The 14,482-nt window shown below is 39.5% G+C and overlaps 2 protein-coding genes across 3 annotated transcripts in view; one reads left to right on the top strand and one right to left on the bottom strand.

Annotated features, from left to right (window-relative positions):
* Positions 1-4,881, top strand: part of LOC139970706 (protein CEBPZOS-like) — a 32,081-nt gene extending 27,200 nt beyond the window's left edge. For both annotated transcript variants that reach the window (XM_071976618.1, XM_071976617.1), the window contains one exon: positions 2,752-4,881. In XM_071976618.1, the coding sequence (XP_071832719.1) occupies positions 2,752-2,785 (34 nt within the window). In that variant the 3' untranslated portion in view covers positions 2,786-4,881. The remainder of the gene's footprint in view (positions 1-2,751) is intronic.
* Positions 4,882-10,097: 5,216 nt separating this feature from the next.
* LOC139970703 (leucine-rich PPR motif-containing protein, mitochondrial-like) overlaps positions 10,098-14,482 on the bottom strand; it is a 40,311-nt gene continuing 35,926 nt past the window's right edge. The window contains exons 35-37 of the mRNA XM_071976607.1: positions 14,280-14,370; positions 12,157-12,299; positions 10,098-11,360 (exon numbers count right to left, since the gene is read on the bottom strand). Coding sequence (XP_071832708.1) covers positions 11,286-11,360; positions 12,157-12,299; positions 14,280-14,370 — 309 coding nt within the window. The 3' untranslated portion in view covers positions 10,098-11,285. The remainder of the gene's footprint in view (positions 11,361-12,156; positions 12,300-14,279; positions 14,371-14,482) is intronic.

Raw genomic sequence — 14,482 nt, 5'->3', positions numbered from 1 at the left:
CAAACTCTTATGATATACAGTAGCCATCCGTATCACCTGTCCGTATAGTGTCCCCAGATTATGCTAGACATTCAGATTGTTTGTCAGCCGTGATCAAAAATTTCAACTAGCAATTTTACTGCCACTGTAAAAATAGTTATTCACACTTTGACATTTGCATTTGTTAGTTTTAACACCTCCTGAATATCAATGTTAAGGATCAGAACGTCATGGAAAGTTCCTTTGACACCATCTACAAATTTAAACGGGCTAGAATTTGTAGAACACACTTTCACAGGTGTCTATATGTTTTTTTTTTCGTTTGGTTAATTGCGTTTTTCCAAGATCACATAACTGGTAATCTGCAGCGAAACTGTGAATTGTTCGATAGTGAAGTATGTAAAACTCCAGTGGAAATATTCGGGTTTGGGCTCAAAGAAGCATTTCTAACTGATATGAACAGTGGCGGAGCTAGGGGTATTGGTCAAGGGGGGGGGGGGGCGAGAATGGTATGTAGGGGCGCTTCCGACACTATGTAAGCGGAGCGCCACCACAGGTTGGCGCGGAGCGTACAAAATTTTTTGAGTAAAGATACTTCCTAGATCGCCGGAAATGACCCTTTCCTGGCCTTGCTAATTTGCAGATAAACGAAGAATAAATAGGTGTCATCGCCAACAAAATGTGACAAATTTCAATATAGATAGATGAGAGCGCGATGAAAAAGTAAATAATCGAGAATAAGTAAAAAGTGGTAAAAAGCTGAAAAGGGCGCCCCCTCTGACTGCAGGGGCGTATCCAGGGGGGCGCAACAGGCGCGCGCCCCCCCTATTGGCCGTCACCAAAAAAAAAAAAAGTTTAGCAAAAAAAAAAAAAAAAAAAAATTTATGACGACCTTTATGTGAGATGTCGGTGATCGCTCAACCCCCCCCCCCCTCCCGTATGCTTTATTTTTTGTTTGCCAAAAAAAAGGTTCTGGCGAAGTTCGGCGGCATAATAGTTTTAGAAACATAGATGGTAATTGTGTTTGTATTATCACTATAAACACTAAGTGACATGCCAGCCGTACTAAATTGTGCATTTTGTGTCCATATTTACTGGAAATGTTGCTTTTAAAGCTGCTTTAAAGACTCATTTATTTAAGAAATCGTTTTTATAATTGTTTTGTTGTTCAGCGCCATTGAGTGTTTTTACAGTAATGTGCGCTTTACCAAGTGTTTCCACCTTAACCTTAACCTTAACCTTATTATTAAGGTCGAAAAATGGATCACATATGGCCATGGGCGGCGATCCTGGGTGGAGGGGGGATATATCCCCCCATGAAAATGGGTGGAGGGGATGTAATGCACCATATCCCCCCCCCCCACCAAATGCCAGGGATAAGAATATTTTCATGCCTACATTTATGCATCTTCGTTAATGTACGGCTCTTTTTTAGCTTCATTTCTCGCCTACAATAAACTCAGTGCGATCTTTTCAAATAAAGCGTCTTTATAAAGCAAAAATAGTTGACTGTAGGCTTCATTGGCCCTATAACAACAAAATGTATTATTGCGCCCACGGTATTGATATAGTACATATATGTACCCTCATAGTATTCATATAGGCCCTATAGTAGGCCTACACACGTACATGTTCCCTCGAACAGCTGAGAATCTCATGTAACCAGGGTAATGCTTAATACACGTTTCACCTGGATGCCCTAGCAATCGGTACCTAGGAATGTCACTATGTGTAATTGTGTATTGCATGTGTATAGGCCTATAATAGCCTGCATGAGGCCATTTTCTTCATCGAATAATATAAAAGAGCTCTCGAACATTCTAACGTTGCGCCTGAAACAAGATTGACAGGGGCAATTTTCCCAAAATAACACCCGAAATTAAAAAAAAAGTATTTTGGATCCTGAATATGAGATATTTTGGACATGACATCCCTGTTTTAAAGTTGGGTATATGCCGCATGGAAACCTCGGGAAGTGCCGTTTCCGGCCATCTAGAGGGTTTGTTAATCCCAAAATTTTCTTGTACGCTTCGCGCCAACTCATGGTGGCGCTACGCTTAGATAGTCAACAAGGTCATATCCCCCCCCCCCCACTCGGAAGTACTGATCGCCGCCCATGCATATGACACCATTTGGCATTTCAGCCCTTCGAAAGCAAAAATTGTACACCCCTCCCCTTAGACCCATTCCCCAGGACGGCGATCATTCATGCCTGGCGCCCCCCTATTGGAAAATCCTGGATACGCCCCTGTGACTGTATGGACGCTCCGCCACTGGATATGAAGGCATCTCTGAACATGAATGATCTCCTAATTCAACTATTTTCCCTTTCAATTCCTGGTCGAAGACATCAATCTATAAGGCAAGCGATGGTGATTTCGTGTTTGTGTATGTGTGTGCATACGTACGTGTACTTGTCTATGTGTGTGCATACGTATGTGTACTTGTGTATGTGACGTCTTTGCTTGTAATCTCTCTTGTAAACTCAAAACGTGCATGGTGGTACAACGACGTCATAGTCCAAACTTGGGTTGTGTACGGAATCATAGACGGGACATGTCGACGGACGTTTGGATGAGATGCAAGAATTCGTCAAAATGGCAAGAATCTGAAAATCGACATTTTGTCGACTGACCAATACCAACTGATCGAAAATTGAAAGTTGACATTTTGGTGTGATGCACTAACTCGTCAAAATGGCGAGCATATCTGAATAAATATTGACGTTTTCTATAAATCAGTTGAGGTGTCATATTCTTCCTAATCCTCAAGGTTTTTACAGAACTGGCGAGTTTGGTGGAATTAGAGATGCCAGGAGCAACGACTATAAGAAGTGGGGGGTCATTTCCGAAGAGACCAATGATGGAACATCTAGGTAACCAAGCAACCAATCAAAAATTAGTGCGGAGCGTTCGGTTTTCAATTCTACACAATTCAAGGTCTGCCATCATTTGCAATGAATTGCATCTTTGTAAATACCACGAAATATCTCAGGAGAATGTTTCTAATTTTGAAAATTGCTTTTTCATATTTTTTTCCAATTGATAGTAAGTTGTGTCTATCATTAATTAGTGACTCACTATGCCAGAGCAATGATGTGCACAGAGGAGCCCATGCCTGGTTCAGTCGGGGTGCGGGGGGGGGGTGTGGTTCAGACCGGGGAGGGGGGTAATTCAGTCGGGGGAAAACTATGACTCAGTCTGGGGAATTTTAAATTCATTCGAAGAACAATTTGACCACTGCTCGCGGTGTACACACTCTTTTTCCAACCTTCAAACAAAAAGTCAAGAATATTTGGTAGTGGAGCCGTGCGTTTAAATCTAATCATAGGCATAACTAAAAGTCTAAATGTGCATTAGAATGCACCATTTGGACGTTTATATATCTATTTGTCAGGGGACGGGAAGGAAGGAGGAACGGGCGGGCAGCGTAGTAGCAGTCATTGAAAGGTAATGTTTGCATGAAAGTGGATATATGACGTAATGGGAAGTTTGGCCGCACCTATTTAGCATAGGCTATATCCTCGTCATGTGAGAAGAAGACAATTATAATTTTCCGTCGGTAATGACGTCACTCATGTATTGATACTACTAGAATCCCCACCTGGGGAGTAGTAGAGAGGATGTACTATCACGAGTGAAAACGGATATCATCAATAATGTTCCTGTGTGATCTTTTTTAGAGCTGATAGTGTTGTAAATAACAGTATGTCACAGATTGATAAATGCAAATAAATACAAATAATTACAGTATGTAATGTTGGATTTGGCTAATGTAATAAACGTCTCCCCCCCCCCCACCCCGAGATGAGGTACCAGTTACTATCTCCAATAGACCTATCTGTAAGTAATACCCACACAGGTTAATAATTCCATGTTATGATCAAAGCTCTCCCCAACCCCCACTCCTCTCCCCACCCCTTACCCACTCATCCCATCACCACTGACAACATTATAAATAACTGTGCTTGAGTTACCATACAGGGATTCATCCATGTTAGTAGAGACTGGAATGTTTTTCTCAAATTTGTCCAGATATTAATTGGTGATGTAATTCGAGCCGAAACTCACCCTTTGTCCTAAGACAACAATAAGCTAAGACAAATTAGAAAAAAATCTTCTTGAATATCGAGTTGGGTTTTAGGTGTCAATATTTGGGTTGGTAGAAGGTGGGGTCAGGCTGTAGGATGGCCCTAAAATATGTTGGAATCATTCCAAGTGCATTACAGATGGTTACTTAAAGGTTTTTTCTTTGTGGTCATAACACAAGGTGTCATGTAACTGTTTTTTTTTATTCATTCCTATTGGTTTTCATCAGCTCGATTTTTAACTTATCAATGTCATCAACATTGACCCCGAAGTTAAGCATGCTAACGCAAATATTGAAAGGTCCTTTCCTGGTAGTTCTAAATCTCCACAATATTTCAAGTCTTTGAGTAGTTCTAAATAAGAAAATCAAAGTGTCTCAACGAGGAAAGATACTTTAATTAAGGGTGGTATAGTAAAGTGAGTGACCAACTGACCATTAATTTTTCGTTTAGCATATTGGGTGCCAATACCAATGATCATTAAATGATGTACATATCTCTTTTCTAATGACTTATTAAGTATACCGTAACTGTTCCACTGAGCTATATTTAATCTGCCTTTCGTCTGTTTATGCTCGTTACAGTTCATAAATTCAAGGTTTTTGAAGTAATAAATCATTTATTTATCAATGAGGTCAGGTCGTTTCTTAATGTGGCCATTGCTTCGAGTAAACAACGTCGTGAGGAAAGCTATACTGCAGTAGTCTGTTGATACACGTGAATCTTCTGTAATCATTGCTTTGTTATGTCAATTAACGTTCCTTATTTTACGTTCACTTAAAGTACAAATACATTATAATTGTTGTTTACTTTTACATTTTCGTTTCCCTGGTTCTTTTTTTCGAAAGTTTTGTTTTGAAATAACCCTAAATGGACAACCTTTGATCTTTACTTTTGCCAACTGTTCCACAAGTAAACTAATCACAACGAATCAACCCCCTTCCTTCCCTCTTTCAATCTTATAATGTTAGAGAGATAAATGTGACAACAAACTGTTTAAAACAGCTGAGTACTATTTCGTCTAGGAGGTATCCGGGTGCCAGGAAGCAGATACTTAGTCAAAACGTGATTTTTTTCATAGAAGCATTAGTTCGAGAAATGTGTTTTTTTTTTGTCTTTATATTTTCCATTGTGAAAATGAGCAGTTTTAATCCTGACATAAATGGCAGCATTAGATGGGCCTAAAATTAAAAGTAGTAACTGCATTATTGTAGCAATATTTTAACCAATACGAGAGATACAGGGGTTAGACTCGGTACTAAAAGTTCCTTCAGTGATATTGGCTGCAAGTTGTCCTGTTCAGCATTCACGCTCACTTTACCGAGTCCTGAACGGGCGGGTCATCGAGGTCTCTTGGCAACATAACTGTTTTCGTGACATAAATTTTCCTTCATGAAATAAGGACCAGATGCTTCGAGAACAAAGTCGGAAGAATCATAACATTATTTGAGAAACTCAAGACCAAACTGAAAACATTTATGACTGTATCATCGAACATAAGATAGGCAAGACCATTAACACCCCTTCATTGGACATAACGGAATATTGCTCCTTTATCTGGACAAACAGATACCTACGTCATGGGTAGGTGTTGTATATGTCGATTTATCGGATTTAATGACATGTGACAAGAAAAGAATCGAAAGGCTACCGAATGGTAGAGGCAACTTGACTGAGGCTCAATACATTATTCAGATGACCACGCTATATAGTGTTCGACTCGAACAATGGCTCGTCATATAATCTTCATATATGACTTCATGATCTAATAAGCACGGTTTCCTTAGTATTATAGCGTTACAAACTGTTATTCCCATTTTCTTTCAGTGTACAAGCGCTCAACCCCCGCCCCCCACCCTACCCACACTTAACTGAAACTTTGCTTTTGTAAGAGAGTGAATTTCTTTTCTTTTTGTAGTCAAAATTGAAAAACTATACACACGAACTATACTCACTTTCTGTCCAGAGAACAACTCCCTGCTCTGAGAGTAACATTTCTCTGGCTATACCAGCTACGTGGGGGCATGGTATACGTGCATGGTTAACATGCAAGGGTCCGCTTCTTGCTTGCAAATTGTGCATGTGTTGATAAGCCAGGCCTACATTTTTATGATCGCCGCCTAGACCTACATGACACTAGCTTCATCATGATCCTTCCCCATCAACAAAATTGATTTCCCCTTTATTGCCAGCCTAACTCCCCCCCCCCCCCCCCATTCAACCAGGCAATGCTAGCTGCAAAGAATAAAGGCTGTTTATATCAACCTCGCGTCATACACCCAGATACAGTAAAGCATTCAGACCAGGGAGTTGTTATGGAACAACTCCCTATTCAGACATACGCTATTTTTTTTTCAACTGTGTTGGCGGTCTCTTATGAAAAGTACAGGCGGTTCATCTGGTCTTGTTAGTGCTTTACTAATCATACCACACAAAGAAATTGTGAGCCATTAATTCAATGAAGCGTGCTGCTTCAATTTCATAGAATAACTGGATACGGTTACGTTAATTGCGGCTGGGAAACCAACTGAACGGCTCAATAATGACACGTCAGCGAATCTGTGAAACTGGTCGTAAGATATATACGGAAGCGTAGACGGGACAAACAAATTGACGTTCTGGTGAGATGCAACAACTCGCCATATGATGTTGAAAATTGACGTTTTTGACGATATATTCTCAAGTGTCGAGAATCTGAAAATTGATGTTTTGTCACGATGCATCAACTCGTCAGGCTGACAAAAATATGAAAATAGACGTTATGACAACATCATACCAAATCGTCCATATGACAAAAATCTGAAACTACATGATTTGTCGAGTGGTATTACCTTGTCCGAATGATAAAATTCGGTCAATTAACGTTTTGGTGGAGGGCTATTTTGACGATTTGGTATTGGTCGTCAGTTTTCAGATTTTGTTCATTTTGACGAACTGTTGTATCTCTTCAAAACGTCAATTGATATGTCCCTTCTACGCTCCCGTACAAATCTTCAAGGACGCGATAATTTGGGTATTTTCCATTGGTATAAGGTCAAATCAGGCCGGGAAGCTGCTAGAATAGCGTTCCGTGGTCAAATGTAGAGTCGGTTGTGAACTTGTCAACCGCATTGTGACAGGAACATGCTTAGCAATGGCTGAGCCAGATATCGGTCGGGGGAGGGGAGCGGGTGTAGAGAAGACATGGGAAGCCCCGGATTATCTTATAGACTCAATTCTAATATTTGTTTTGAAGCTTTACTTTTTGGAGATACAGTGTGTACAAAGTTGTCCGACGTTTACCTTTCTTGACCCCAAAATGACCTCCACACAAAGGATCATTGACACTTTACACTTCAGTTTCGGAGTTGAATGTTAACATGCCTAGGCGTTACTCATACATGTAGACACACACTTCATCACATATTCGGCATGGAATAAGTGATGGTTATACTTATTCTCAAATTTGTACCGCATAGTTCACTCACTGAACAGTTTCTCTAATTACCGCATCCTTAATTAATATCCGGTATCGATGGATTCAACCTTCAGACTCTACTTTGTGTTCTCCCGTCACGTTTTGGTCTGTACTATCACTCAAAAAAGCTGCTAATAATTATAACAAATAAAATCAAAGGCTAAACAACTTACGATGAAGATAACGGCTTAATTGAATAACAAAGTAAAGCTAGTACGAACAATGAAAAAAATATATATTTAAAACGAAGGCTATTATTTGGCTTGCAAGGTCAATTAACTAGGGCACGTATAGAATTACATTCCTTGTGCTGTATGTAAGTTAAAAAGGGATTGTGTAGACGACTTGCAAGATATACAACGGTATTATAATAAATACCTGTTGGCTAATCTTCTCTCTTTGTTTTTCGTACACACTCTTTGTATTCCGTAGACACTCTTTGTATTCCGTAGACACTCTTTGTATTCCGTAGACACCCTTTGTTTCCCGTACCTTTCACAACAATGTAGGTTGTAATTGCTTCACACAATACACTGTGGTCTTGTTTCAGGTTGAACAGTCGTCAACAAACGCTAGTTAACATACATATAACGAGTGTGTGTGTGCATTCATCACAGTGTGTGTGTGTGCTGTCTTCAAGTGTCTCGCAACTGAAGATTTGCGCTAACTCTCAAGGCCATTTTTTTTAAAACCATTCATTAATAATCAGGTGGTAGGTAGAATTGACCAATCAGAGTCCTCCATTTCGATGTACCGACTCTAAGAGTAGTAAAGTGGAATATCAGTGGAAAATCAGTTCGAAATCTTCTCCTCTCAATTAACACTCTTTAGTACACAGATACATATTGCCCACTTTATTGATAAGAGTGAAGTTTACAGCGCTATTAAGCGTCTCCTTATCTCGATGGGATTAGATTGTTAAAAGGCAGAGAGATATATCTTTATCTGACTTACCATTATATGACGTTCGAAGTCCATCACAGAGGGAGGGGTAGTGCTGACCCAACATGACTGTGTATCAAACTAAAGGAAGCTTCTGGGTGGAGCTAGTGATTTTATCTGTCACTTTGTAAGAGAGACTTCTATGTGTGAGCAGGACTCATTAAGGAGTATGAAGAGGAGAGGGAGGACACCCATTGAGTGATGGATGACACCCATTGAGTGAGGGAGGACACCCATTGAGTGAGGGTGTTCATCTATTGAGTGAGGGTGTACACCGATTGAGTGTGGACACCCATTGAGTGAGGGAGGACACCCATGGAGTGAGGGAGGACACCCATTAAGTGAGGGTGTTCATCCATTGAGTGAGGGTGTTCATCCATTGAGTGAGGGTGTATACCCATTGAGTGAGGGTGTTCATCCATTGAGTGAGGGTGTATACCCATTGAGTGAGGGTGTTCATCCATTGAGTGAGGGTGTTCATCCATTGAGTGAGGGTGTATACCTATTGAGTGAGGGTGTTCATCCATTGAGTGAGGGTGGACACCCATTGAGTGAGGGTGGACACCCATTGAGTGAGAGTGTACACCCATTGAGTGAGGGTGTTCATCCATTGAGTGAGGGTGGACACCCATTGAGTGAGGGTGTTCATCTATTGAGTGAGGGTGTACACCGATTGAGTGTGGACACCCATTAAGTGAGGGTGTTCATCCATTGAGTGAGGGTGTTCATCCATTGAGTGAGGGTGTATACCCATTGAGTGAGGGTGTTCATCCATTGAGTGAGGGTGGACACCCATTGAGTGAGGGTGGACACCCATTGAGTGAGAGTGTATACCCATTGAGTGAGGGTGTTCATCCATTGAGTGAGGGTGTACACCCATTGAGTGAGGGTGTTCATCTATTGAGTGAGGGTGTACACCGATTGAGTGTGGACACCCATTAAGTGAGGGTGTTCATCCATTGAGTGAGGGTGTTCATCCATTGAGTGAGGGTGTATACCCATTGAGTGAGGGTGTTCATCCATTGAGTGAGGGTGTTCATCCATTGAGTGAGGGTGGACACCCATTGAGTGAGGGTGGACACCCATTGAGTAAGAGTGTACACCCATTGAGTGAGGGTATAAAGTTTGTAAAGCTGACATATCAACACTAATTAGTGCCTTTATTTAGACCAGAGAACCAACAGGCATTGCAATTCCTTGCCATGTGTTATATGAGGACATTCATTACAATATTTCCAGGTTCTGTGTGAATGAAACACCAACAGAGTTACCACATGGGACAGTTTGAACTAGCTTTGCTTCTGAAGCTATCAGGTTGCAATGTTTTCTAACGTTAACAAATCTTGACCTACGTTCAACAATGCATGTCTTTTATTCATTGTACTGCGTCCACATACCAAGTATGACAATCAACCAGCATTGACTTTATGACTTTACAAGCCAGACATTTACAAGCCAAGACTTCATACATACATACCTAAATACATTCATACATACACATATAATACATGCATATGCACACACACACACAAACCTACAAACACAAATCACCAACACAAAGATTCCTTTTGACTTCAACAAGGAACAGATCAACATGAAAACAGTAAAAAAAAAACAGTATTACTAAATGAATAATATTGTGTGCTGATCTTTGCACATCACAATCCCTTTATTTTAACATTAGATTGTAGTGTATCCCATTATATGTGTGAATATTTAAATGGTTTGCTCAGAGTGACAGTTACAACCAAATTCAATATACAGTATTTACTCTCTTGGGGTGGGGTGGGGGTCTATTATATGCTTAAAACTCCAACAGAGTAACTTGCCTTACATTACAACAGTACCAATAAAAAGTTGACCATTCTTAAGACAATTGGAGAATTTCTATTTGAAGGGACCAGACCTGTTGTGTGCTGTTTTGTTTTTGATACGGTAACTCAAACCTCAAAAAGCTAACCCATACCAAGCTAAAACAGTTGCATGAAGAGAAGCTTAAACCACTTACTCTTTGTATCAAGAAACCATCTTTGCCTTGAATTAACTGCAACATGCTGGTGAAATAGTGGAATGATGACTCACTGTAACCATGAAATTACTTTAGTCTACTCCAAAAACTACACCAATGATATTTGGACATAAAAACTTCAGTTCAAATAAACTGGTGAGACACTAAAGGTCTTAGAATGGTTTTCTAGTAGGTTCATGTCTCACTACTGTGAAAGATAGAGATACTGTAGGAAAAAAGAACGGTATGTACATTGCTATGGTGAGAATGATGCAACGATATTACCAACCAAACAGCCTTGTAACCGCATCAGACCAATGTCATGTCTTGAAGTTCCTGATAATAATACCAGCAGAAGTTGAATTTTGTCTGTTGAACAAGCTGAAAGTACAGTCATTGAATACGGTACAAAACGGTTACAGAATTTAAAGCATTCTATACTCTCCTTGAGAATGTGCCACACACAGTGGCAATCAAACGATGTACAAACCAACTTCTTTATTGGCAACAGTTAGGGAGTCAGGTATGGTATTCAGCATCAGTGCTTTAACTATAGCAGTACAGGACATTGTTGTCAAACTCAAGCAAATCAATTCTTCATCATTATGAGTATGTAGAACAGCAGCAAGGCTGGAGACTTGGGAGTTGGATTAAGGATTTGTGATAGTGTAATAATGGTTCAAGGCTCTCTAATCCTTTGAGATTAAAGGATCACCAGGGATCACCTTACAAACACTCCCTCAATGCTGCGTAACAGGCTTCAAAAAATCTTCTGGTGGAATTTATCTCTAACCTTCGCGGTCAGCGATCTCTCATTCTGTACCAATCTCTTGTAAGTGGTCTTTCTGGTCAGATATTAACTGGTCTCTGTAGAATGCTAACGATTCCTGAAAACAATAGGGAAGGAAGGTTTAATTGAATAGATGGGTTGTGTATGTATAAATCTGTATGAAATATCTGCTCTCAACAACTATCTTCCAGTCCTCACCAGGAGAGCATTAATCGCATGTGCGATTCTAGCAGTAAATTCTGTGGAGATTTTTCTCTCATTTATGAGAAAAGCCGAGAAAGAAACATTTACTGACCATTTGTGACCTGAAAAGATGGCTCAAATAATTAACCAATGATACAACTAAGACTTAAGAAATATGTGACTGACTTTTTCTTTCTTTTTCCATTGAATAAGGTCAATATTGAAACATTATAAAAATTTACTTATATAGTTACTTTATAAGTAAGTACAGTGTTGTTCAGTGATCAAGAGAAGAATTTGAAAGCTTGACAATATATATATTTTTAAAAAAAGCATGTTTTTTAGGCCACATTATGACTGAATCAGGTCATCAGTTGGATCCTGAGATTCTTAGCATATTGGCAGCTCTCTCAGCTAAAAGGGTGTTATGTCACTAATTTGTACTTTTCAAGAAGACAAAACTTGGGACTATTCAACTCATGATTTTGAGGCATTATATCTGAAGGTGCAGTTTATAATCTCTACAAGATCCTAATGAACAGCTTTGTCTTTATAGAGGAAATGACATTGGTTATTTATCCTGTGTAATGTTACAACAGGTGGGGAGGGGGAGGTGGGGGGAAGGCTTTGCAATGACAGCCGGGATTACCAGGACCTGCCCGTACTTCTGTTCATTTCCAACATTAAACCCATGTTAGGTTATTACTCACTGGTGGGATTTCAAACGGCACCTGCTGGTCTTGTCTCTGAAGTAGCATGCTCAGCCTCTTTAGGTTGAACTTGGTCACCTCAAACCCCTCTGCCTCCATCCGCTCCTTGACCTTCATGCCACCTTTCCAATCGTCTTGAAGATCTGTGCAGCAGCAGACAGATAGATGGAAAAGAGGGGGTTTAATCATGGTGATCCTGAAGGGACACACAAGGTACAGACTTCCTCTGTGTTAGTATTTAACATCTCAATAACTGGAGGGTTTTACCAAGGTACAGACTGCCTGTGTACGCAAATAACATCTCAATAATTGGAGGGTTTTTACAAGGTACGGACTTCCTGTGTAAGCATTTAACATCTCAATATTGGATGGTTTTACCAGGTACAGACTCCTGTGCAAGCATTTAACATCTCAATAATTGGAGGGATCTAACAAGGTACAGACTTCCTGTGTTAGTATTTAACATCTCAATAATTGGAGGGTTTTACCAAGGTACAGACTCCTGTGTAAGCATTTAACATCTCAATAATTGAAGGGTTTTTACAAGGTACAGACTGCCTGTGTACGCATATAACATCTCAATAATTGGAGGGATCTTACAAGGTACAGACATCCTGTGTTAGCATTTAACATCTCAATAATTTGAGTTTCTTTTCAAGATGTCACATATTGCATAAAACTTTTACATGCCAACAAAAGCACATTGTTTTGGCATGTTGAAATATTCAGCGTAACACAACACAATTTTATCACACTAGTTGTTGTGATATAACATGAGCAAAATAACTTTAAAGCTTTCCTATCACTTTTAAGACCACCTGTAGGTACAGACTTAACATACATGGAGAAGATCAAGGGAAGGCATTCAAAAGGCTGTACAAAAATGTTGACTGATAGGTGCAGCCTACTCTAATGGTCCCTTTCAGCAGAAATGCCTCCATTCTTTCCAAATGAGTAATTTTATAAGTGCATGCCAATGGAAAGAATCTGGCTAAGCTTGAATAGACAAAGCCTAGTCTTGTCTAGACTATCTTAAATCCACTGGAGCATTACAACCTGTAACAGAAAGCAAGTCACTCAAGCAGTCATGGGATTGAACAGTTTAGATGCTTTCATCAATCTGAACAACAAGTATCTCTTTCGAACATTCCATTTGGCAAACACACCTTATTTTCTCCCACTCTTGAAGTTCTTGGTCATAAAGTATTAAAGCAAATGGTATGCCAGAGATACTGAGAGCATCTGTTAATAACACACCATGTCACCATCAGTTGTCTGTGCTATATACATGTATTTATAACACACCATGTCACTATCAGTTGTCTGTGCTATATACATGTATTAATAACACACCATGTCACTATCAGTTGTCTGTGCTATATACATATATTTATAACACACCATGTCACTATCAGTTGTCTGTGCTATATACATGTATTTATAACACACCATGTCACTATCAGTTGTCTGTGCTATATACATGTATTTATAACACACCATGTCACTATCAGTTGTCTGTGCTATATACATGTATTTATAACACACCATGTCACTATCAGTTGTCTGTGCTATATACATGTATTTATAACACACCATGTCACTATCAGTTGTCTGTGCTATATACATGTATTTATAACACACCATGTCACTATCAGTTGTCTGTGCTATATACATGTATTTATAACACACCATGTCACTATCAGTTGTCTGTGCTATATACATGTATTTATAACACACCATGTCACTATCAGTTGTCTGTGCTATATACATGTATTTATAACACACCATGTCACTATCAGTTGTCTGTGCTATATGCATGTATTTATAACACACCATGTCACCATCAGTTGTCTGTGCTATATGCATGTATTTATAACACACCATGTCACTATCAGTTGTCTGTGCTATATGCATGTATTTATAACACACCATGTCACCATCATATGTCTGTAAAACAGTTCGCAATACTTGTTGCTTTGCAAACTGCCTTATATCTCTTCAAGAAGTCAAAATCACCTTCAGACAAATGATTGCTTTGTTGTGAATTGTTAAAGGTCATGAGTGGAAATACTTTAATCAAGCTGCTCTGTTTTTGAAATGTCTGTAAAAATCAAAAGCCTTACCGAAGGCTTTTAGGAGGTAGAAATAAACCTTTTCTCTGTCTAGATAGGACTGGCCCTCTGTCAGTGAGAGAACATTCTCTATTCTGTGAACCTGGCAAGAACAAAGAAGATAAGAGCAAACAGATTAAAATTACAATGTACAATCAATAGAGAATAGGAATTCTTTGCTTAGACAGATGTGAGGAATCAGCTAGGGGTGGGAT

The sequence above is a fragment of the Apostichopus japonicus genome, chromosome 8, assembly GCF_037975245.1.
Source record: "Apostichopus japonicus isolate 1M-3 chromosome 8, ASM3797524v1, whole genome shotgun sequence".
Taxonomy (NCBI): Eukaryota; Metazoa; Echinodermata; class Holothuroidea; order Aspidochirotida; family Stichopodidae; genus Apostichopus; species Apostichopus japonicus.
Note: the sequence above shows the minus strand (reverse complement) of the source record. Positions and strands in the feature narration are given on the sequence as shown.